The following is a 19985-nucleotide window of genomic DNA, read 5'->3' on the forward strand; positions in this document are numbered from 1 at the left end:
GATTTAAAAGAAACTTTTGAGAAATTCAGCAAGTAAAGGGTTCAAGAATTGGAATTCCTTGGTCAGCAGAGTAGAAACTCGTGCGCTCTTACTCTGTGCAAATATCACCTGTACAAATAATTGCGTTCCACGATGGGGCAACCGGTGGCTACTTGAAACTCTCAATGTGTAATGCTGCATAAGCGATACTCACATTCCTGAAGTTTAATTCATTCAAAGAATAAATTTGTCGTCTGGCTAATGTATGTATAAGGGGTAGACGACTGTACGTCTGTCACTCGTTGATTAAATTACGGTAAATAAATGAAGATACGAGTAGTCGTATCTAACCAAATTCGTAATAATACATGATAGAAGTGTAAAACGCTAAAATGTATGTATGTATGTATGTATGTATGTATGCATGTATGTATGTATGTATGTATATAAGTAGATACCTACACAGATAACGACACGCTTTCCAGAAAGTTTAATCTATCTTCATAAATATTGGCCGTTTAAATATACTTATGATTGCGTCTGAATGACTGAACACACACGAGACGACATAAGTCCCAAGTTGACATTGGTTTTGTAAAATGTTATCGCGTTGAGTAATCCTGCACTGATAGACTGAAATTCCCGTTTCTTGATGCAAAAGCCTTCGGCGTAAGAAACGCGATAAAAAGAGAAACGGAATAGGCAATTTTAGTCCTTGAGCAGTCCGCTTGGCTGACGTGAATCTAGAAGAAAGTATCAAGTACTCGAAGCACGATTCAGCATCCATTGACAAGGGTGTTTTTAAAAGTCGACGATAACGAAAGAGGTTGAGAAAGTATTATTAATCGGATACAAGAACCAGTTAGCAACCGACACGGTGTATCCGCTTATTCAGTTCTGCTCCACATACGTAATTTCACTTTTTAAACGAGGAGCGTACCTGAGAATGATGCACCGTCTACGTGCAGTATAATTACGGCGTGAAATTGGCGTGTGTGGATTAGCAAATGCAATTGCGTTGGTAATTTCTTGCATCGCGTAATCGTACGGTCTTGCTAGGCGTGCTACAGTTAGACTGTTTACTTACCGTTCACCCTTAGCATCGACAATTTTCCTCAAGTGTCTGCGAGAATTGACGGTTTGCTCAATTTGTTGCATACAGGTACCGCCATCCGAGAAAGTTGCGTCCGATACGTACAACTGCACGCTGGGGCCACCGTGGGTTAACGTCACGCTTTCGAAGATGTACAAAAACGAGAAGAAGCTGCTGTACCCCGTGAACGTTGGCCGTAACATCGCCAGAGAGTCCGCACCGACGTTCTACGTATTCGCCAGCGACATCGAGCTCTATCCGAATCCCAATTTGCCTGCAAAGTTCCTCGAGATGATCACCAGAAAGGATCAACCGGCCCTTTACAAGCCTAATCCGAAAGTTTTTGTACTCTCCATCTTCGAGGTGGACGAAAAGAATCAACCACCGAATAACAAAACGCACTTGGTAAGACCGCGGGTTCATTCATTGTACTCGTTGGTTATTACTATCTGGCACAATATCCGACGATACGTTAGACGACACCGACGCGAGGGTCGTTTAATCAATGCCGCTTCCTTTGACCGTGGACCTTGATGCGTACAATTAGTGTGCCGTTGCCAGGAAGCGCGGTCTCGCCACTGACCGCGGTTCTATAAAATACCACGTTCAATCGGCGAATAGCGTACCTTCGTTTTACTGTTTAACGTGGACTCGATTTTCCTCATGTATTTCCAGTACATACCTTTAGTCGCATTGCACGTCGCGTTGTATACAATTTTTCTGTAGTTATTCGCTATCAATTTCATTCTATTAAACGAGATATATAAGTAACCGAGCCTATGCGTTTCTCAGGTTCAAATGCTGAAGGCTGGCACCGCCATTCCTTTCCACAAAAAATTGTGTTCCGGTTGCCACAACGTTCCACGAAGCAAAGAATGGCAGGAGGCGCCGGAGACCGAAGATCTCCACGTGTTCCACGTCGGCAAAAGGACCGGGACCTTTGTTCACTGGGAGCCCATTTTCATTGGGACCAATAACGACCCATTGTACGACGAGAGGCTCAGCTGGGAAGGGAAGAGCGACAAAATGACCCAGGTACGAATGAAACATCCAATGCTAAGAGGATCCACCGCTAATCCCTCAAGGTCTCCTCGATGGACGTTGTATTGAAACTTTTCCGTTTCAGGGTTACGCGCTGTGCGTTCTCGACTACGACTTCCTGATCCTGGACAACGCGTTCCTAGTCCATCGTCCGGGCATCAAGATCTTCAAGAAGGATGCTCACCGGGAGATGCTCACCGCGAAGACGAACGCGCTGATCAAGAAGATAATCATACCGGAATTGAAGATCCTTTACGGAACTAGGAAGGGTTGTGCCGTGTAGCCCGTGGAGAACAGAGCGCGACGCGTGCTCCACAGGTGTCCTTCTGCGAAATGGCAGCATCTGAGATCGTCCTCGACGTTCAGACGAAAGATCAGTGGACTTGCAACGCAACAAAGTTTCGTTTCTTTAACGTTTTATTCGAAGCCTCTAACAGGCGAGTGACTTCAGATATGCTTCGGATAACGCCCTTCAGTCAAACTGTCCAGAGAATCCTGAAGAGTGTAGGTAGACAGTCTCGCCCCTTTTCCTGGCGACGACTTACGCATCGGCATCGTTGTTTCTCATTCCTGGAGGATGAAATAGCGTTGGAACTAAGTGCGTTGGAACTTGGTGTGCAGGTGTGATTGTTGGTCACAATGAAAGAAAGAACCTTATACATATTTTTCACCCGAGACGCGTTAGGGAGTATGGTTGTACATATTATCGTTTAAAGTGGTGCCTCGTATATACCCGTACATAGGCAGAGATGGGTCTAACGGATAACCGATGAAAACTGTATACGGCAATCTATTCGAATCGTACTAATTTGTATTCGCTGATACGAGTGTCTACTATTTAACAGCATCAGCGAATATAAGATACAAGTAGATGTCTGTTGTTCGAGCAACACGGAATTCGATCAGACCGTTCGTTGTACGTTCGTTGTTTTATGTGTATTCCAGTCGCACGATCCGTTCGAATATGTTCATCTCTGTCTGTACGTCTACAAGATTTTTGTAGTTTTCATCCGTGTGCATTTTATCTCATTCCACGTTTTCCCCCCGCTGTTGCACATTTTTGTGAACAGGAGAAAGGGACGGAACGTTGCATTACCGCGCGCAAGTACGCGTGCAAAAGTATGCCAAAATGGTAAAAGCTGCTCAAAGTAGTTACGATTAAATAAACCAAACACCCGGAATGAAAATACTGTACGTTCTACGGATATTTTTTATCGAACGTTTCATTTATACGACACGAGTAACGAGGATATTGGCTATCTCGTTTCGGTATACATTTTTCTAATTGGTTCGAGCAGTAAACAGATTCTACGCTTCGGTTAAACGATTTTGGTTCCTTTACTTTTATAGGAATGTATTTATGATTCCCCGACGCATAACTAGTGCCGAGAGCAGAATACCATTTATTATTTACCTCACCGCTGTGTATATCTCTTTTTTTTTTTTTTTTGTTCAAGTTAGAAAAAGCATGATTCACGCGTAGCTGACTTTGTTTTAATCTAACGCATTTACGAATCCACGATCTTATGCATTCTAGTTGAAACAATGTGAAACCAAATGCACGCATAAGTACTGAAAAATAATGTGCGTAGAGTGGCGTGGACGTAAAGTTTCTTGCAAGACACGAACATTGCATCGCAACATTGTTACACGCGAAAATTTTCTTCGATTTACCCCGAGTACTTAAAAATTCGTTCTTTTTTCTTCGCTTATGTTCTTCGACAAACGCATTGGAAGAAATCAAACAGAGACTTTACGAATCAAGAAACATTTTACTCTCCAAGACTGAGGAACGTTTGATAACAATTTACTAGGGCAGTATATCCTAAAAACATTCAATTAATAAATATCGAGTCATTAGTTGTTTAAATGATCCTTTAATTAATATAACTTGTTAAGATTCACGCGTTTCTTTACGCTCTTAATTTTTATTCCTGTCGAAGAGAATTGGTGCTTCCAAGTGATAGTGATCGGAGATAGAAAGTTCTTTTCTACGCATTTGCGTGAGAAAACGGAAGTCTTGCAATGAATCTAATCGAGAACAGAGATGGGTAAAATTCTTATCTACGTGAAAATTTCGAATAACGAATAAAGGTATTCGAATGAAATTTTCTCCATCTCTGACTGAGAACGTGTGTAATTATATTTTGTATCGTTTCCCGCGAAATGTTTACAACATGAAGTATTTCGTATTCTTGTACGTGTTATGTACGAATACTTTTTCTTGACAATTGGTAGAAAAGAAATATGGGTTAAACGCGTTTAAATGTCGACGAGCTAAAACTCATACGTGAGAGATTTATTATACAATGACAATTTCTCGTATCATACGATCGACTCGAGATCTCTCCTCGGATCTTAAACTATGTATGAACGCGTACATAGCTGTACATCCGTAAGCATAATTATAAGCATTACGTAACTGTTACTATTTTACACGGATTAATTAGGGACTAAATGTGAGTTTCGACGTTCTAAAATAATAAGCGTACTGTCCTGAGATGTTCGACGATGATTAACAGACCTTTGTATTTTCTACCGTGAAATATCATATTTCTCTTCGGTATGATTTGTCCATATTTTCAAAAAGTGAATCGCTTCTACCTTGGAAAAGTTGTATGGAATGTAATATTGAAATAGTGAAAGCGTCAAACAGAACACGACAGTAAACGAACGAGACAACGTGATGAATGTGTCGAGAGAACTCTTACAAGTCAACAAAAATCGTCAGAGTCAGATATCTAAATTTTTCCTTACGGTATGTGCCAGATTTGAATTTTTCCAAAGAATTAAACGATTTGTTTGGTTACGAATACTCGAAACGGTGCGTGTACGATGCACACATTTATAAATTAATATATCATATACATACATATATACGTATATTCACAATATTTTTTTTATCGCCAGCCCGAGAAACGTTAAACGGCCCCACAGGTGTACATACTATCACGATAATAAGACTTGGAGAACTATATAGCGAACTATCGTTGAGTGTATTTTGGCGAAAGCAAAATGGTGACTCAATTTTGTTGTGATAAACCCTAGGGCACAAACTAATTACTACTTCTGTAATTATGCTTTACTAGCTGTAAAACACTTGGACGTTTTACGCCGGTACATAACAATTGTTTATTATATATAAGTATGTCACAATTACGGTGGAGAAAATTTCATTTTTGCTATTCACATTTCGTTCGATGTTCGTAGACTTGAAATGTTGATAGACTGTCTCCATTCGAGAGAAATTGTATCACCGTAACGAAACTTTAAAGAAGATTTCGTTTATCGTACGACGATGACAGAACAAAAAGTAATTTATAATTGTAGAAGTACGAAACATTATTTGTCGTAATCCATATATGAAAATATTAAAAGAACATTTAGTTCTTTACCCTCGAGAGGAGAGCGTTCTTTGTTTTCCGTTGGCATCCTTAACGTACCTTAAGTAAAAACAATGAGACACGATTAATCGATAAGCTACAATTATAACGTGTAGATAGATTATTAAAATGTCTATACAATGTGGAAATGAAACATGCAAGCGACAATATTTTCATGTACGGAAATACTGAATAGTGTTTATGTGGATAGCGTTTTTGTCTCGAAACTGAATTCTTTCACAGCATAAGTTCCTTTAATCCTCTTGCCTTCACTTTTAATTTGTCGGGGCTGTGCAACTGCGTGTAATGATTGCTCGTAAATAATAATGTGTATTCTGTGCCTTATCGTCTTTGTCTCAATGGGTATGTATGGGTGTTTGTGAGCAGCATGTTTGATCTGATGATAACACGTTAAGAAACTGACTCGATTATACAGAGTTAATCGTAAGAACGAGTATTTTTCAGGGTGTAATAAATCTGTGAAGAATTCGATATTGAAAAAAAAAAAAAATGAATTACACTATCAACGTAATCAATTTTCTCGTTGGTCACATTTTTAAACTCTGAATTGTATAATTCATGAATTTCTTTACACATTTGCTTTAGGTACAATAGATGATTTAACTGAAACTTTCAAACTCTATAATGTACCTCGATTCTGTAATTCATTCTTTTCAATAAAATATTTTACACCGATTTACAACACCTCGAGATTCATTTTTATTGTTGTATTTTTCATGTCGATGAATCTGTTGTATAAAATCAGGTTTAGTTACGATATACATTTCGTAATAAAGAAAAGGAGGAGAAGCGTTTCGAATAAGCCAACGTCTCTGTTGGATTTGGTCTCTGATAACAATTTAAGTTTCAAAGAATTCAATTTGTATCGCTTAGTATATCTTTCACGACTGAGCACTTTGATGGAAGTAAGTAAGTGCTAGACTGCAAAAGGATTACAAACTTTTATGGAAAAGAATGAATAAAAAAACCCATTACGATTGTACGTATTGTAAATACTATTTGGATAATTAACGTTCGCGGGCATCCAAGATTCTGTCGTTACTCAAATTCGTTGTGAATTTTATATTTGAAAAGAGTTTTGACTCCGTAGCATTTGCCTGGTAACTTGCAATTTAAATAATTTCCCAAAATCACGTTAGTTCAATCCCTGTAAAGAAACTTTTAACCGTGTTCTTAGAACATCTATCAACTTGTCGGTTGAAAACAGAAAAACACAAATAAATCTTAGGTTTACAAATTGCAGTATTATTATTTCACGAGAACATATGCATAAGTTTTATAAATTTTGAATACTCCATTTGTGTCCGTGTTAAAATAATCATGCATAAACAAACAAGGCACTTTGTGTTCAATTGTATAAAAATATTTATGATGATCCAACATCTTGTAAAGAAAAGAAAAGAAAAAAAAAAAACAGTATTCTGTCATTTATAACAATTCATGTTATCATGATCTATTATGAACACATTCGCAATAAAGTGATTGTTTAAAACGAAAAGAAAGTATCCATTACTGGTATAAATTAGATCGGTATTTAGGCTGTACATCGATTATGTATATTGTATAAATAAGGATTTTCTTTGTTGGAAAAAATACAAGCAATGTTGTATCTTTGAAAAGTATATGTATGAGCTCAGTATAATTGTAAAAATGCCTATAAATTATATACTGTGCGATCGCATACAAAAATCTGACCTTAACTCTATCGCTGTAAATATGTAAAATTGTATTTTTCCAAATAACAGGATAGAAATATAAGGATCGTTTAAGTAACTTTTAAAGGCTACGGATTATTTCTCTAACCATCTACAAGTCTCCTAACATCTCCTGACTCCCAACATGAGTTCTCTAACAGTATTAAAACAATACAGGAGTCGTATAAGACCATGATAAAAAGAATGGAAATAAGCTAGTACTAAATAAGCAGTAGTGCAATAACTTTGTATAACAAGTTACGCACTTTAAATAAATGAACGAATGAATGTCGAATAGCAACTTTGATGCTTCTTCGCATTTCTAATTTCCCTAATTTGGGACCTATTGGATTTATTTAAGTTGTTATTAGTTGTTTCCATCGACCCTTTCTACATTGTACACTTGGTGAAGTTAGTAGAAGGTTAACGAAAGATCAATAGGACACGAAAAGAGTTTATTATTTTATACTGCTTTATTTCTCTTGAATTGTTTCAATGGATGGTCTAACATGATCGATCTCTTCGTAATACTCCTCTTCTTCTCCGCGATACTCCCCTGGATATTTCAAGTATTGTTCCCTTTCCGACAACTCTTCTGAACATTTATCTACTATGGAGTCCAGTGACACCTGAAAACAGAGAATAATAAAGAGATTCGATAATTGATTATTATAACTGTAACGTATAATTAATAGAACAGGATTTCAAAGGACGTTTTCTACAAAATTGAAAAGAGATTCGGATACGGATATTGTAATTTTATTATTGAATACAGAGTTTCGACTCTGTCAGATGGAAATGGAAGCTACCGGAAGTGCTCGTTAAACCGCAAGCAATCAATTTAGACCGCTCGTCTCGTCTACTTCCATTTTCCTTAACGTTCTGGACATTCGAATCCGTTCAACAGGGAAACCGGATATCGCCGGATAGCTTTCCGATATTTATTTCAGACGCTAACCGACGTCAAGTACTTCCTGTTTTCGGTGGATTGTCGATAACAATCGCACGTTTTAGTATACATTTTACAAGATGATAATAATAGTTAGATATATAAATCTTCAACTATGAAAAAAGAATTACTGACATCGGATTAGACAGACTTTGATAAAAATCGAGTGCCGTTCATTCGTTGTACGTATCATTACCTCTTCCTGTAAAGGAACCGGCTCTGGTGGTAACAGATCAGGATTATACGGCGTAATGCAACGCGCGCGCCATAACGGAATAACTCCTTTCTTCAAAGGTGACGGTTTCAGTGGTTGTGCTTCACTTTTCTCCTCCGTTGGCCTCTCCTACATTCAAAATGAAATCTTTTCGTTTATATATATATATATATATATATACAATCGGGAATTAGATTAATTACTAAGAACAGATTGCTATTAGAACATAATTCTCACATCGATAGTTTCCACCTGTGTCGTCTCGACGACTTCCGGATCATTGACATGAACGTAGTGACCGTGTTGCATGCAAGCATTTTCAAAAGTGAAGCATCCGCGACCATAAGGCTGTAAATAACTGTCTTACTCGCACGGTATATTTATCCGAAGCGAAGTTAGTTCGTTAGTTAGTTTCCCGTGGCAATATTAATTACTAAATTTAATTCCCAGAATCCGTGAAAGCGATGTCGAGGATGGATCAATTGGCCGGGTCCTTGCATACGATCCACGATCCATGTACCCATGAATTTGGTGTTCGTATCGGCGTAGAGATAAGAGCCCATGCCGTGTCGAAAATTCTTCTTCCACGAACCTTCGTAGATGTCACCATTCGCGTAATAGTACACGCCGAAACCATATTTCGTGTCGCGTCTCCACTCTCCTGTAAAAAAATCCACTCGTTTATCCTTTATTTTTGTGTGCCATGATTTCGTACCCTCGTATCGCGTTCCATCGGGATACCAAAAGGTTCCTTGGCCATACTTGAAGCTCTGTCTCCATTCGCCGTCGTATCGAGCACCGATTTTGAACACGTAAAGCCCTTTGCCGTGCCTCAACCCCTTGCAATACCGACCGACGTACACGTCGCCATTTGGAAGCAAAGCTTTTCCATATCCGTGTCTCTCGCCCCTGTCGTTCCTTTCGCCTTCGTAAACCTGCAATTAATTTATCATTTTTACCCAAAGAATACACTGGTACATCTATACGTATCTAAATTAACTAATTACATTTTTTACAATAAGATTTGAAAATTCTATCGCGACTTGGCCTAGTTCTAAGTACCGTAACTAGAAATTACACGTTTATGCAAGAAGCGAACAAACAATGTTTAATTATCCTTTTTCACATTCTCTTTTTGCGCTTCAGAAGCCAGGTGACCTGAAAAATGTATTCGACTAGCCGTTGCAAATATATTTCCACGTTCTCAAAGTCGCAAGCTTCGACGCTTTCACAGTAGGATTAAATCTCACTTTCATAATTAAAGCACGCCGTTAAATTTTTCCCTTTCGCGGGACGACCTCGAACTCGGATAGTCGCGATGATTGTTTCTTAACATGAAAGAGAAATACAAACCCCGAGGGGATTCGCTTCTTCTTCGCCGCGTTCGCCTAAGGTCGCTGGATACATTTTTATTCCGGACACCGGCACGCTTTACTCCATTTTACGTTGGAATAAAATGAATATCGCATAATCGATACTATAGATAATTAGATACTATAGATACTCGTCGTGTAGATAAGTGGTATGCAGTAACAACTCGATTACATCGAATAGACAAATTTTACTTTCGTACAATTTACGCATCGACCCAGGGACTAGTTATAAAGTGGGGAAATGTACAATTTTGAGTCGTTGCTGGTGGAAAGTTCGTTTCTTAAATACCGAAATTTTTAATTCATTCAACATGATCAGATCGTGGATGTTTACGCAAATCTATCTAATCTTCTAAACTGTGTAACACGTATTTCATTCTTGATATTTTATACATTTCTTCGCTTGCCATAAGTGCATAAACATCCACGGTCCACTTACAATTATGATTCTTTTTCTCCTAGACTATTCCTTAGTGTAATGAAAAAAAAAAGCTTCCTGGCTACTGTTTCAATCAAATTAACAAACGCAGGTGTACGATCCATGGAACGTGGATGAGGGAAGGAACGAAGTCACGTCACCGGCCGGTCAACAAACCAATTAGAGCCTGTTTCTCCTTTTCTTTCTTCCTCACCGTCTCCAGATTCCTTTGCTTCCAGGAGCTCTTGCGCAGCTTTATAGGACGGGAGCCCACGTATCGCCCTGAAAACACAATTACGTTGAATTAAGTTGTTCCATGTCGTCCAGTGCCGGTTTTAACAATACTGGCCCCATGGGCAAGATTATCGTGGCGTCTATTTGGGAATTTTTTAAGAAAACAGGACAATGTAATAATATCAAACGATGAATCTGTAGTTAAATCGTAACAATTGTTATACCAGACAGCACAGGAGGGTCATTTTTATCGGACGGCGTCCATTTGTGCACACAGGAATCGATACATCCCGGATGAAGGAAGAAAGACAAATAAACGCAGCTACGAGTGGTTTTCACAAGAAACAAATTACCGTCTTTATGCGACCGTTACGAGGTGAGCGCGATTCGGAAGCCTCTTATCGGGATAAAACGGCTGTATCCTTTCGCGTGGTCAACCGAACGGGAAGAAACTTCCCGAGCGTTAATGCAAAAGCTAACAGGATAGATCTTATTTGCAATTCCATTAACGTGGAAGCGAGTGGCGTATTTTACACATAAAGAATGGATAATGCGTTTTCACGGAACGCTATTAAACCATTGCGAGTATTAAACAACTATTAATATCGAATTAATTGTTTCGCTTCTAAGAAAAATAGAACAAAAATTCCTACTACATTATTGTATCAATTACAAACTGTATTATTATATTATTACGTTAGCGAAGGTGAAGTCGCGGATCAGTTGGGTAATTTTTGGTCAATATGAATCGCAAGGTTACACCTGGGACGACGAGGAACGTCGGAGTCAGGTACCTCAAACAATCACTCATATATCCGTTCAAAGATTCATCATTTCTGCGAGTTCACCTCGATATACCTCGCGAAATAAATCAATACGCAAAACCGTTATCCGTTAGACAGTCGTGTCGTCAATAATAGTAATAATAAAAAAAATATCGATACGAGTCATCGTCTCGACTACCCACTCGCGAATTCTTCTCTAAATTCCGCGAACGCTTTTTCGGTTCTCGAAGGCGTACAATTCACACGGCCGTTCGTTGCTACGCGCTTTAAAACTACTTGTTGCATCCGACCGAATTCTCGTCGCGCCACTCGTCGCTGACGCTGACTATTTGTTGCTAATGTCGTCTACTTGTCGCTGACCACCTGTTGCTAACATCGTCCACTTACGACTAACGCTATACGTTCCCTGAAAATGTCCCTTTCGGTGTAGTTTCGATTAACAAAGTTCCAGCAGAGATCGATCGGGCACTTCTTAAATAGAACGGGAAAGATTCGATCTCGTCGCAAGCATCCTGAGATGCGGAGCGGAAGTAGAGGGTTGAAGGGGAAGCGACGAGGTCGAAAGGTTCGCAGGATTACTTTGACGAGGTGGACTTGGGTTCGAATTAGACGACGGCAACCCACGCGGAAATGGGGATGAAATGAGAACGAAACAGGGAAGGAGGACCCTGAAATGTTCCCTGAAAGTTTGGCTGCCAATCTCGCAGCCTAGTTTGCGAGATGTACAAGCACATTGAGAGGGGCAATATGTTGACAGTGGCCCGGGAAAGTATTACACGTGTAAACAAAGTTACTTTATGATTACTACAGAACATTTTGCGTATGAAAAAGCGATACAAGAATTATACAGTATTAACGCGATGCTTCTTTAGAGGAATCCTGAAGTAAACCGAGCGTGCAAATACTTTCTCGACCCACATGTTTATTTTGTAATCGAACGTGTCCCCTCGGTGTGCGATAAATAAGTCGACGGAAATATGCGCGGTATTTCACACCCACCGCGTGGTCAACGTGACTCGCACAGAAATTCGTGTGGCTCTGATTCGTTTAGAAGAAGCGATCGACGGAGGAATACAGAGACCACAATGAGCACAATGACCACGATGGACGTTAAAGAAGATGACTACCGGAACCGTAATGACCACCATGAACGCCAGAGAATATTATCAGCGATAAATAAATGAACCACCGTTATGAAAACGACGGAGGATCGTCCGATAGTGGAAATCAAGGCACGCGGTTGGCTCTTCGTCGTCAGGTGGGGATGTTACGGGAACGAACGGCTGTGGTAGGGGTTGTTGAATGAGTATCGGGACGGAGGACGTCGCGACGCACTCCGTCGCAGCCACCCTGACGGGGAACGGACGTCCGTGTGCTACGTAGACGTGCGCCGATAAACGACGGAGTCTCGACCAGCGGCGACCAAACGAACAGGCACGTGTGTTTCAACGGTGAGTCTTTTCTCTTCCGTTTTCTCTCGTTGATTAACATTCTCTTAGGGTAACTGGAAATTCAAATACACGAGTCATTGAAATGATTTTTGACAGACTTTTGGGTGTACGAATACACTTAGGGAAGTGACTGTGATTAAACTGACTTTGTCAAAGACTTGCAATTGTTTTTTTTTTTTTACATATGGAAGACATACTTACATTTGGTGTATTAAAATCACATTTGAAAGATTTTTCCAATGTTCTAATGAACTTAAAGACAAAACCTGTTCCATTCAGCTGAACTTCCAAAGGGACCGGAAAGGCTTCAATGGAAATCTTCTATTGAAAATAATTCATACAAAAAATTAATTTAATAACAATTAAACATGTAACGAACATCTCCAAGGGTACAGCTGAGAATGACGTTTCAGGGTAGTTGCTTCTATCGACAAACGGAAATGAGAAAATTGAAAGTTCCGTGTAGCACCAGCAATAATCAATTTCCCTGTGGAATTAACGCAAACTTGGCATTCACCTGGAACTCATTAACAATGCGATAACGAGATGAACATTATTTTCCTCGATAATTATGGACTTGTTTCAATAGATTTCATTCAACGAGTTTGACAATTAAAAAGTACAACTTTTCTTAGAAACCCTGAAAGTGTTCCTGTTAATTGCAAGAATTTAAAGTCGTGTAATCTTTCATTTACCCTAATGATTCTTGTATTTTGTACGATGACTGTCTCTTGAATCAATTTAGCCATGTAGCATTGGATTTAAATGCAACTACTACGTACAATGTGTAACTAACGTGCACGAACGGTAGTTAACAATGGAGATAAAAGAACAGAATACATCCCACACGTGACAAAAACTTGAAATGAGGGAATGGTTTTTGTTCCCTGCTAGCGTGGAATATGTCATTTTAATTAGGAACGTCGTGGGTTTGCAGACTGTGCAATAATTCCAGAGCAGACATGTAAATCAACCACGGGAACCTCGGTATTCTGCAATAATTTGAATACACGTATACATATGGATATACATACAGTGGGTGTAGAAAGTATTCGTACACCGATCAACTTCCAGAAAAACTGTGTGGAATTGTAATTTATCAACTTATTTTTTATAAACAATAACATTCTACATATTCTCGGGTGTTTCTAAGATAGATATAGTCCAAAAAACATTTACTAGTCAATATAATTTGTGAAATTAACAAGAAAAAGAAACAATTAATCGATAGAAATGTTGAAGCAATAAGTATTCGCACAACTGTTTAAAAGTACTTTACTGGAAATTTGACGTTTTCTAATACGTACGGAGCAATAAACTAATGTGTTTACGTTACAAAACTCTGCTGTAAATGGTTCACCATAAGAATCGTACAAATACATATTGCTTCTATACTTTTACCCACTTTTCCCATTCTTTTTGTTAATTTCACAAATTATATTAACCAGTAAATGTTGTTTGGACTGCATCTATCTTAAAGACTTTCGAGAATATGTAAAATATCATTGATTATGAAAAAGGAAGTTGAGAAACTACAATTTCACACAAAAGTTTTTTTGGGAAATTGAGTGGTGTACGAATACATTCTACACCCACTGTATATATGTATATCTTATACGCATATCCATAATGTAAACGGTTTTCCGAAAGGGTCTGTGTTTTATTTAAAATAATTAAGAAAATATAAATCCAAAATTCTTATTGGAAAACCTTTTACAGTTAATGTAACAAGTATTCGTACAGCAACCAATTTAAAAGAAATGGTTCTTGTACGAATACTTACACCGACTGTATATGAAAGCTGAAAGGAAGGAACGTTACTTCCAGAGAAAAACGGTTCAGCAACCCGTAATCGATTCGTTTGCTCGCTACTTTCGTTGTCAAAGAACGACAATATCTATTTCCAGTACAGCCTGATTCCGTGGTCACTAAAATCGGCAAGTGTAGGAGTATCGTCGTACTAATTTTAGCGCAGAATGTTGTATAAATAGTCGTACCCATTGCAGAGATTTCTCGAAAACGTAAACAACGTGTTTGTCCGTCATCAAGCTGCCTAATAATCATCGTCGTGTCATCGGAACGGAATTTCGATTCACCGACGTTCTTTTTTCATTTTTTTTTTTTTTAAATGCTTCCTTAACATTCAGACTCGCAACAGGGCTCCTCGTTTTAAAAGCGTGGTTGCGCTCGTTCTTCCAAAAGTATCGCAACTTGAATTTTATGCTTTTCAGAATCGAAGCAGAGACAAGGAACAACACGCCACTGTATTCAAACTACGAATCGTTTCACGCGAGTAGAAACGTAGAGCGAACACGAAACCGATATCGAACGAGAAACTATTTAAACGAGACATTAACGTAGGAAAATGTTACACAGCGTTGTAATTTTGATCTTTACCTTCGTGTCGTGTCAAGGTGTACCTTTAACCGATCTGAAGAATGCACTGAAACAGAATGAGTTAGATGCTGTAATCACAACTGCGTGTTCACACAACGAAGACTGCTGGGAATGGATACCTGTACAACAAGTTCCAGAAAACATTGCTATCGTACCAGAAGAAATACCATTACCTAGGTACCCATTTACCTGGTTTTTCCAGTGTGATATGTGACAGAGCTTCGTCTTACATCTTGGTGGTTTTTAGAATACAAATTCGAAGAGAAGCATCGAATATGGACCCAAATACAATAATAGAGTCGTGGAGCGGTAATGTTCCAACAGCGGATAAGAGAGTTCAATTGTCAACAGTTACGAAAAAAAGTGGAAACGAAATGTCGAAGAAGGATTTAGCTCGTAGCAGAGGAGCTGCTGGAATGCCCTTTTCCGTTTTATATATGAATCAACACAGCCTTCGGAATAACTATGCCAGTAAGAAAACATCGAACAAGTATCTTCATGTATACTATCTCCATAAACATAACTGTACATTATTATAATTCAAGGTGGCACACCGCACCAGCAGCAGCAGCAGGTGGAAAAAACAGCTGAAACTTCGGTACAATCTGTAAGTAATCCTAATTATCGGATCGCGTTACGCAACGGAGCTCCACCGCATCCAAGAAGACATTATTCTATAATACCGCAGTTGTTTATATCGTATGGACTGGGTCCATTTGGTAATTGAAGAAAACTAATTACTCGAAATATTGATCTCGTAATTTTGGTACATAAACTATATCAACAGAAATTTTGAGTTCTAGATAATTTTACATAAGTCGCATATTCTGATAAAACCTAGATTTATGAATAATTTTTTCGGCAAAAGTATCCAAAATACTGTGGCAATGATTCCTTGAAACTATTTACCGTTTATATTTGTATACGACTTTGTAAATATTATTTCATTTCTTTTTCTAGTCTGCATAATATTTACTTAATATCGTTAATTAGGAATTATTTCCCTTTGTATTCGAACGTAGAATAAAACATCCCAGTTTACCGTATCCTAGGTCATCGTAATAGCCGATTATTGTTCAACTCACCATTCATTTCCTTCATTGCTTTAATGAAATCTTGCGGATCCTTGAAGGACACGAATCCAAATCCCTTCGTCTTGTTTGTTCTTTTATCTCTAACTACTTTGGCTCTTTGAAAACTTGGATATTTGCCAAAAACTCTCACTAACATCTCGTCTGTGACATCGTTTCCTAGGTCTCCACAGAATATTCGAAAGTCATCTGCGCACGAAAAAGAATCGTAAAATATGTTTAAAGCGAAACAAGACTCGTAAATAATATAAACAGTAAAACGTTAATAACCTTCTTCCCACTCCAACAGAGAAGGATCTTCCCATATCTGTCCACCCGCCATTCGTACGATTTTTTTATTTTTCTTTCCTTTTCCCTTAGGATGAGTTTCTTCCGCGCTGGCGTTCGCCATTATAGAACTGGCCTTTCCTTGACTAATCGCCAATTCTGCTGCTGTACTAACACCTTTCACCTTTGGCTTCTTTTTGCTGTCATCTTCAGGGATCTTTGTATTGATAATCTGTTCAATAATTTCTGGATGTATCATTGGTGTCGACGTGGATTCATATGTTTTTGGAGTAGCAGTTAAACACGAGTCCACCATGTTTGGTAAATACGGATTACTTATCTGTGCAGGGGACGAATATGTTGTAATAGAAGGAACCGTACCTGTAATAAACAACATTTCTTTGTTTTAAATATAGAGCAATTAAGTATAATTTTCATATATTCTTATTTTAAAACCATTTACCTTGTCTTGCTACTTGTTGTGGAATCAACATTGGCGGCGGTGGTGGAGGAGGTGGTGGTGGCGGCGGCGGCGGCGGAGGTGGAAATCCAATCATCGATGGAAAAGCTAAGGTAGCTGCAGCAGCAGCAACAACAGGAGTTGGAAGTTCATGCTGCTCCAATTGTCTAGCTACTTGATTGTACGTATTTGCACCGATTACAGGTCTTACCATTGGTGCGACTAACTGACTACCAATTTCAGCTTCGAATCTAAAAAAATTACGTACAATTAATTATAATAAGTTACAAATTGCAAACAAACTTTTAACGATTTGTTTACCTGCCTTTATACTTGTATTACTTTATTTGCTTTTTATTAGACGAGCCATTTAATATAATTTACCGTGTAAACTACGAACGATGTGACAATCTCGAAAACGTAAATGTTGCAATCGGGTGTATATTAAAAGAAATAAATACATAAATCGTAAGGGAACAAAATAAAAAGTCCATAAAGGTTAGAATACTTCAACGTTTTATAAGTACACGATACCTGTTCATTTCATCTTCCATTTGACGAAGTTTCTCCTCCATTTTGACGCTTTTTTTTATTCTGTACCTTTTCCAATAACTTAAGTTTACGTTTATTACAGTCCCCACCTAACTATTTAATTATAAGACGCAACTCCGGAATACGTAAATTACATATTTATAGTAAACTCAACTCGGAATCGGAGCAGGAACAAAATCAGAGGCAAAATGGCTGAAATTGTAATGGCGCCAAGAACGAGGTGCACCAATATAAACGCGTTAAAAAAACTTGATATAACCACTCTGGGTATGTTGATACATTCGGTTGGTAATAATTATATTTTTAGTAAATAACCTATCACGTGTGATCATGTTGTTTTGATTTTGCACAAATGCGAATTGTTTAATGTCGTTAATTGTTAATTATTGTGAACATTATATTATCCTAACGACATTGGCGCAATACATCAGATATCCGTAACATAGAGTGAATCATTATTTTATAAAACAGTTGCATTTTTTTTATATATATATACGGAATAAACATGAATAAGTTACGTTTATGCTGCAATAATCTTGTGAGAATAATACCTGGATATTATAATGGTAAATATGTTAATTGAAACTTGTATTATTTAATATCGCATAATGTATTAATTACAAGTGTAGATTGTAGGTACATTCATCGATGGGTATCTGCAACTTACAAAGACCTAACCAGAAGAAAAAGACGGTTACCTCCTCAACCAGAACCGATTCGAAGTAATTTTATAGAGTGGAATAGAGATTCGGAAATATATGCATTTAATCAGAGACTGTCAGAAAAATTTGAAACAGAGAAATTAAACAAAGCATTCATCCATAAGTCTTACATTTTCGAGGAAGAAAAAAAACAAAAAGAAATTGGAATAGAAGAACCTAAACTCGATATAGAACATAACGAAGATTTAATTGAAAAAGGAAGAAACATAACTTCAGAAGTTGCGTTCAAGTATTTGAGTAAATCTCTCCCACATGCTCCTGAATCTGCTATTATGTACGTGTAAAAATAGGGAGTTTGAACTTGATATAAGAAATAACTGTATTTCAAGTCCATCTAATGGAAATTATATTTCAGAGCATTCCATGATTACCTTATGTCCAATGAAATTCTGGCTACAGCATCTTTGCATATTGGAACAAAGGACCTTATTCTGACAGCTGTTTGTATACACAACATTTTTATATTGTTAATATAATAATAACATTTATAATTTTTGTATTTACTACGTAGGAGCATCCCGTGGCAGAAGAAACATTGGCTAAAACATTTCTAGCACTCGTAGCAGCACTTGCCGAAAGCGCCGATATCGATCGTGCGAGTACTTTTGTTCGAGATTTTCTATTAGTAGGATTAGCAAACAAAGACTTGACCGAAATATGGTGCCCCAAAGAACCATTTAAGATGTTAAACGATATCGTCTCTAACGAAATAAAAGCACCTGTAGAGCCAAGAATCATTAGACATGCTGGAACAAATACCGTACTGGCAGTTTATCAAATCGCGGTTTATGCAAATAAACAATTCTTAGGTTCAGGTAAAAATTTATTTTAAAAAGGTAGTTGAAACTTTCCAATTGTTAACTCGGTTACCATTGTGTTTACTAATAATGTTTCTAGGATCTGGGCAAACTATTAACGAAGCAAAAGATGTAGCTGCTATGAATGCATTATGCAAAAGGTTCGGTCTTTTGGACTCGAGTCAGCCATTACGATTTAACGAAAAAATAGATTTGTCTATTTAAAAATAAATATCGAAATGTAATATGATCGATGTGATTTGTATTGTAATCATTCGAGACTACAATTCAAGATTAACAAAGATCGTATATAAAATTGTATAATGTAAATATAGCCCCCTTTAATTATACCTTGCACACTACGTATCATGTTGTTGCTTTAGTATAGATATACTCTATTATAAAAATAGAGCAATTAGGCGAAGGGAATTCTTAATTAAGATTCGAAAAATTCCAAGTACGATATATTTATTAATAATAATTTATTCAAGGAAAATAAGTAACGGAAAAATTACTTTTAAACATGACTATAAGTAATACATTTTCGTAACCACTGATTTGCTTTTATTTTTATATTTGTTTAGCTTGTACGCTCAACAATAAATTACAAGTAATTACGAAAGCGATACGATGGAAGGATATCGTACGAATTTATGTCAGAAAAACATGCTAGGAGTCCAAATAGATCGAAATGCAACATTTTGGATAGCATTCCGGATTTCTTTTGTTACAAAAAATATACGTAGCTAGGATATCTCGGAAATGAACTAAAATTCCGAAATAAAAATGTAAAGTATTTCGCCACTTGTATGTCGCCCAAAATTTTTCTATATCGGTCGCAGGTATAATATTGATTACTTATGATTCATGCTATCCCCTTTAAGGTGGTTCATCCTTGTCCCCATCCGCACTCCACCGCTCCGAGTTTCCGCCACTTCTACCGCCTTCTCCCTCTTTCTCTTTCCCTCTTTGTTTTTGTTTCTCCTTTTGTACATTTGTCTCACTCTTTGTTCTCTCTGTTTCTTTCGCACTTTGACTCGTTCTCTCTCTCTCTCTCTCTCTCT

The 19985-nt window shown here is 37.8% G+C and overlaps 5 protein-coding genes across 7 annotated transcripts in view; 3 read left to right on the forward strand and 2 right to left on the reverse strand.

The window, feature by feature from the left end:
- The window catches only part of LOC128896856 (beta-1,4-glucuronyltransferase 1-like), a 15529-nt gene extending 12824 nt beyond the window's left edge, over window positions 1–2705 (forward strand). For both annotated transcript variants that reach the window (XM_054160373.1, XM_054160374.1), the window contains exons 4-6: window positions 1142–1477; window positions 1865–2107; window positions 2199–2705. In XM_054160373.1, the coding sequence (XP_054016348.1) occupies window positions 1142–1477; window positions 1865–2107; window positions 2199–2396 (777 nt within the window). In that variant the 3' untranslated portion in view covers window positions 2397–2705. The remainder of the gene's footprint in view (window positions 1–1141; window positions 1478–1864; window positions 2108–2198) is intronic.
- Window positions 2706–7669: 4964 nt separating this feature from the next.
- LOC128897106 (radial spoke head 1 homolog) lies at window positions 7670–10105 on the reverse strand. Its single transcript, XM_054160793.1, has 6 exons — window positions 9728–10105; window positions 9090–9309; window positions 8809–9035; window positions 8612–8722; window positions 8357–8503; window positions 7670–7840 (listed from the first exon to the last, which is right to left on the reverse strand). Exons 1-6 carry the CDS (start codon window positions 9779–9781, stop codon window positions 7685–7687), a joined length of 915 nt encoding a protein of 304 aa, XP_054016768.1. The 5' UTR covers window positions 9782–10105; the 3' UTR covers window positions 7670–7684.
- Window positions 10106–10107: 2 nt separating this feature from the next.
- LOC128897104 (RNA-binding protein 42) lies at window positions 10108–17569 on the reverse strand. 2 transcript variants are annotated; one of them, XM_054160790.1, is made up of 5 exons: window positions 17385–17569; window positions 16854–17101; window positions 16394–16771; window positions 16118–16312; window positions 10108–10447 (listed from the first exon to the last, which is right to left on the reverse strand). In XM_054160790.1, exons 1-5 carry the CDS (start codon window positions 17423–17425, stop codon window positions 10323–10325), a joined length of 987 nt encoding a protein of 328 aa, XP_054016765.1. In that variant the 5' UTR covers window positions 17426–17569; the 3' UTR covers window positions 10108–10322. The 2 variants fall into 2 exon arrangements, with proteins under 2 accessions (XP_054016765.1, XP_054016766.1); XM_054160791.1 differs by lacking the exon at window positions 10108–10447 and adding an exon at window positions 12532–12688.
- On the forward strand, window positions 12501–15874 carry LOC128897107 (uncharacterized). Its single transcript, XM_054160794.1, has 4 exons — window positions 12501–12635; window positions 14867–15209; window positions 15280–15503; window positions 15578–15874. Exons 2-4 carry the CDS (start codon window positions 15001–15003, stop codon window positions 15757–15759), a joined length of 615 nt encoding a protein of 204 aa, XP_054016769.1. The 5' UTR covers window positions 12501–12635; window positions 14867–15000; the 3' UTR covers window positions 15760–15874.
- Window positions 17570–17706: 137 nt separating the features above from the next.
- On the forward strand, window positions 17707–19283 carry LOC128897105 (39S ribosomal protein L44, mitochondrial). The gene is made up of 5 exons (XM_054160792.1): window positions 17707–17968; window positions 18032–18398; window positions 18480–18564; window positions 18636–18939; window positions 19022–19283. Exons 1-5 carry the CDS (start codon window positions 17908–17910, stop codon window positions 19144–19146), a joined length of 942 nt encoding a protein of 313 aa, XP_054016767.1. The 5' UTR covers window positions 17707–17907; the 3' UTR covers window positions 19147–19283.
- The last annotated feature ends 702 nt before the right edge of the window (window positions 19284–19985 follow it).

The sequence above is a fragment of the Hylaeus anthracinus genome, unplaced genomic scaffold (assembly GCF_026225885.1).
Source record: "Hylaeus anthracinus isolate JK02 unplaced genomic scaffold, UHH_iyHylAnth1.0_haploid 11978, whole genome shotgun sequence".
Classification (NCBI taxonomy): Eukaryota; Metazoa; Arthropoda; class Insecta; order Hymenoptera; family Colletidae; genus Hylaeus; species Hylaeus anthracinus.

What these genes read in the sequence shown, in the direction of transcription:
- LOC128897106 (XM_054160793.1), bottom strand. Translation starts at nt 9,781, where the DNA reads ATGTATCCAGCGACCTTAGGCGAACGCGGCGAAGAAGAAGCGAATCCC. An exon ending in AAGAAGCGAATCCCCTCGGG is followed by an intron (nt 9,310 to 9,727) that starts GTTTGTATTTCT and finishes AATTAATTGCAG; the next exon opens with GTTTACGAAGGCGAAAGGAA. An exon ending in CACAGGTGGAAACTATCGAT is followed by an intron (nt 8,504 to 8,611) that starts GTGAGAATTATG and finishes TTTTGAATGTAG; the next exon opens with GAGAGGCCAACGGAGGAGAA.
- LOC128897107 (XM_054160794.1), top strand. Translation starts at nt 15,001, where the DNA reads ATGTTACACAGCGTTGTAATTTTGATCTTTACCTTCGTGTCGTGTCAA. An exon ending in GAAGAAATACCATTACCTAG is followed by an intron (nt 15,210 to 15,279) that starts GTACCCATTTAC and finishes GGTGGTTTTTAG; the next exon opens with AATACAAATTCGAAGAGAAG. An exon ending in CCTTCGGAATAACTATGCCA is followed by an intron (nt 15,504 to 15,577) that starts GTAAGAAAACAT and finishes TTATAATTCAAG; the next exon opens with GTGGCACACCGCACCAGCAG.
- LOC128897104 (XM_054160790.1), bottom strand. Translation starts at nt 17,425, where the DNA reads ATGGAGGAGAAACTTCGTCAAATGGAAGATGAAATGAACAG. An exon ending in TCTGTTGGAGTGGGAAGAAG is followed by an intron (nt 16,313 to 16,393) that starts GTTATTAACGTT and finishes TTTCGTGCGCAG; the next exon opens with ATGACTTTCGAATATTCTGT. An exon ending in AGCAATGAAGGAAATGAATG is followed by an intron (nt 10,448 to 16,117) that starts GTGAGTTGAACA and finishes TTGTGTTTTCAG; the next exon opens with GGCGATACGTGGGCTCCCGT.
- LOC128897105 (XM_054160792.1), top strand. Translation starts at nt 17,908, where the DNA reads ATGAATAAGTTACGTTTATGCTGCAATAATCTTGTGAGAATAATACCT. An exon ending in AATACCTGGATATTATAATG is followed by an intron (nt 17,969 to 18,031) that starts GTAAATATGTTA and finishes TTACAAGTGTAG; the next exon opens with ATTGTAGGTACATTCATCGA. An exon ending in GCTCCTGAATCTGCTATTAT is followed by an intron (nt 18,399 to 18,479) that starts GTACGTGTAAAA and finishes ATTATATTTCAG; the next exon opens with AGCATTCCATGATTACCTTA.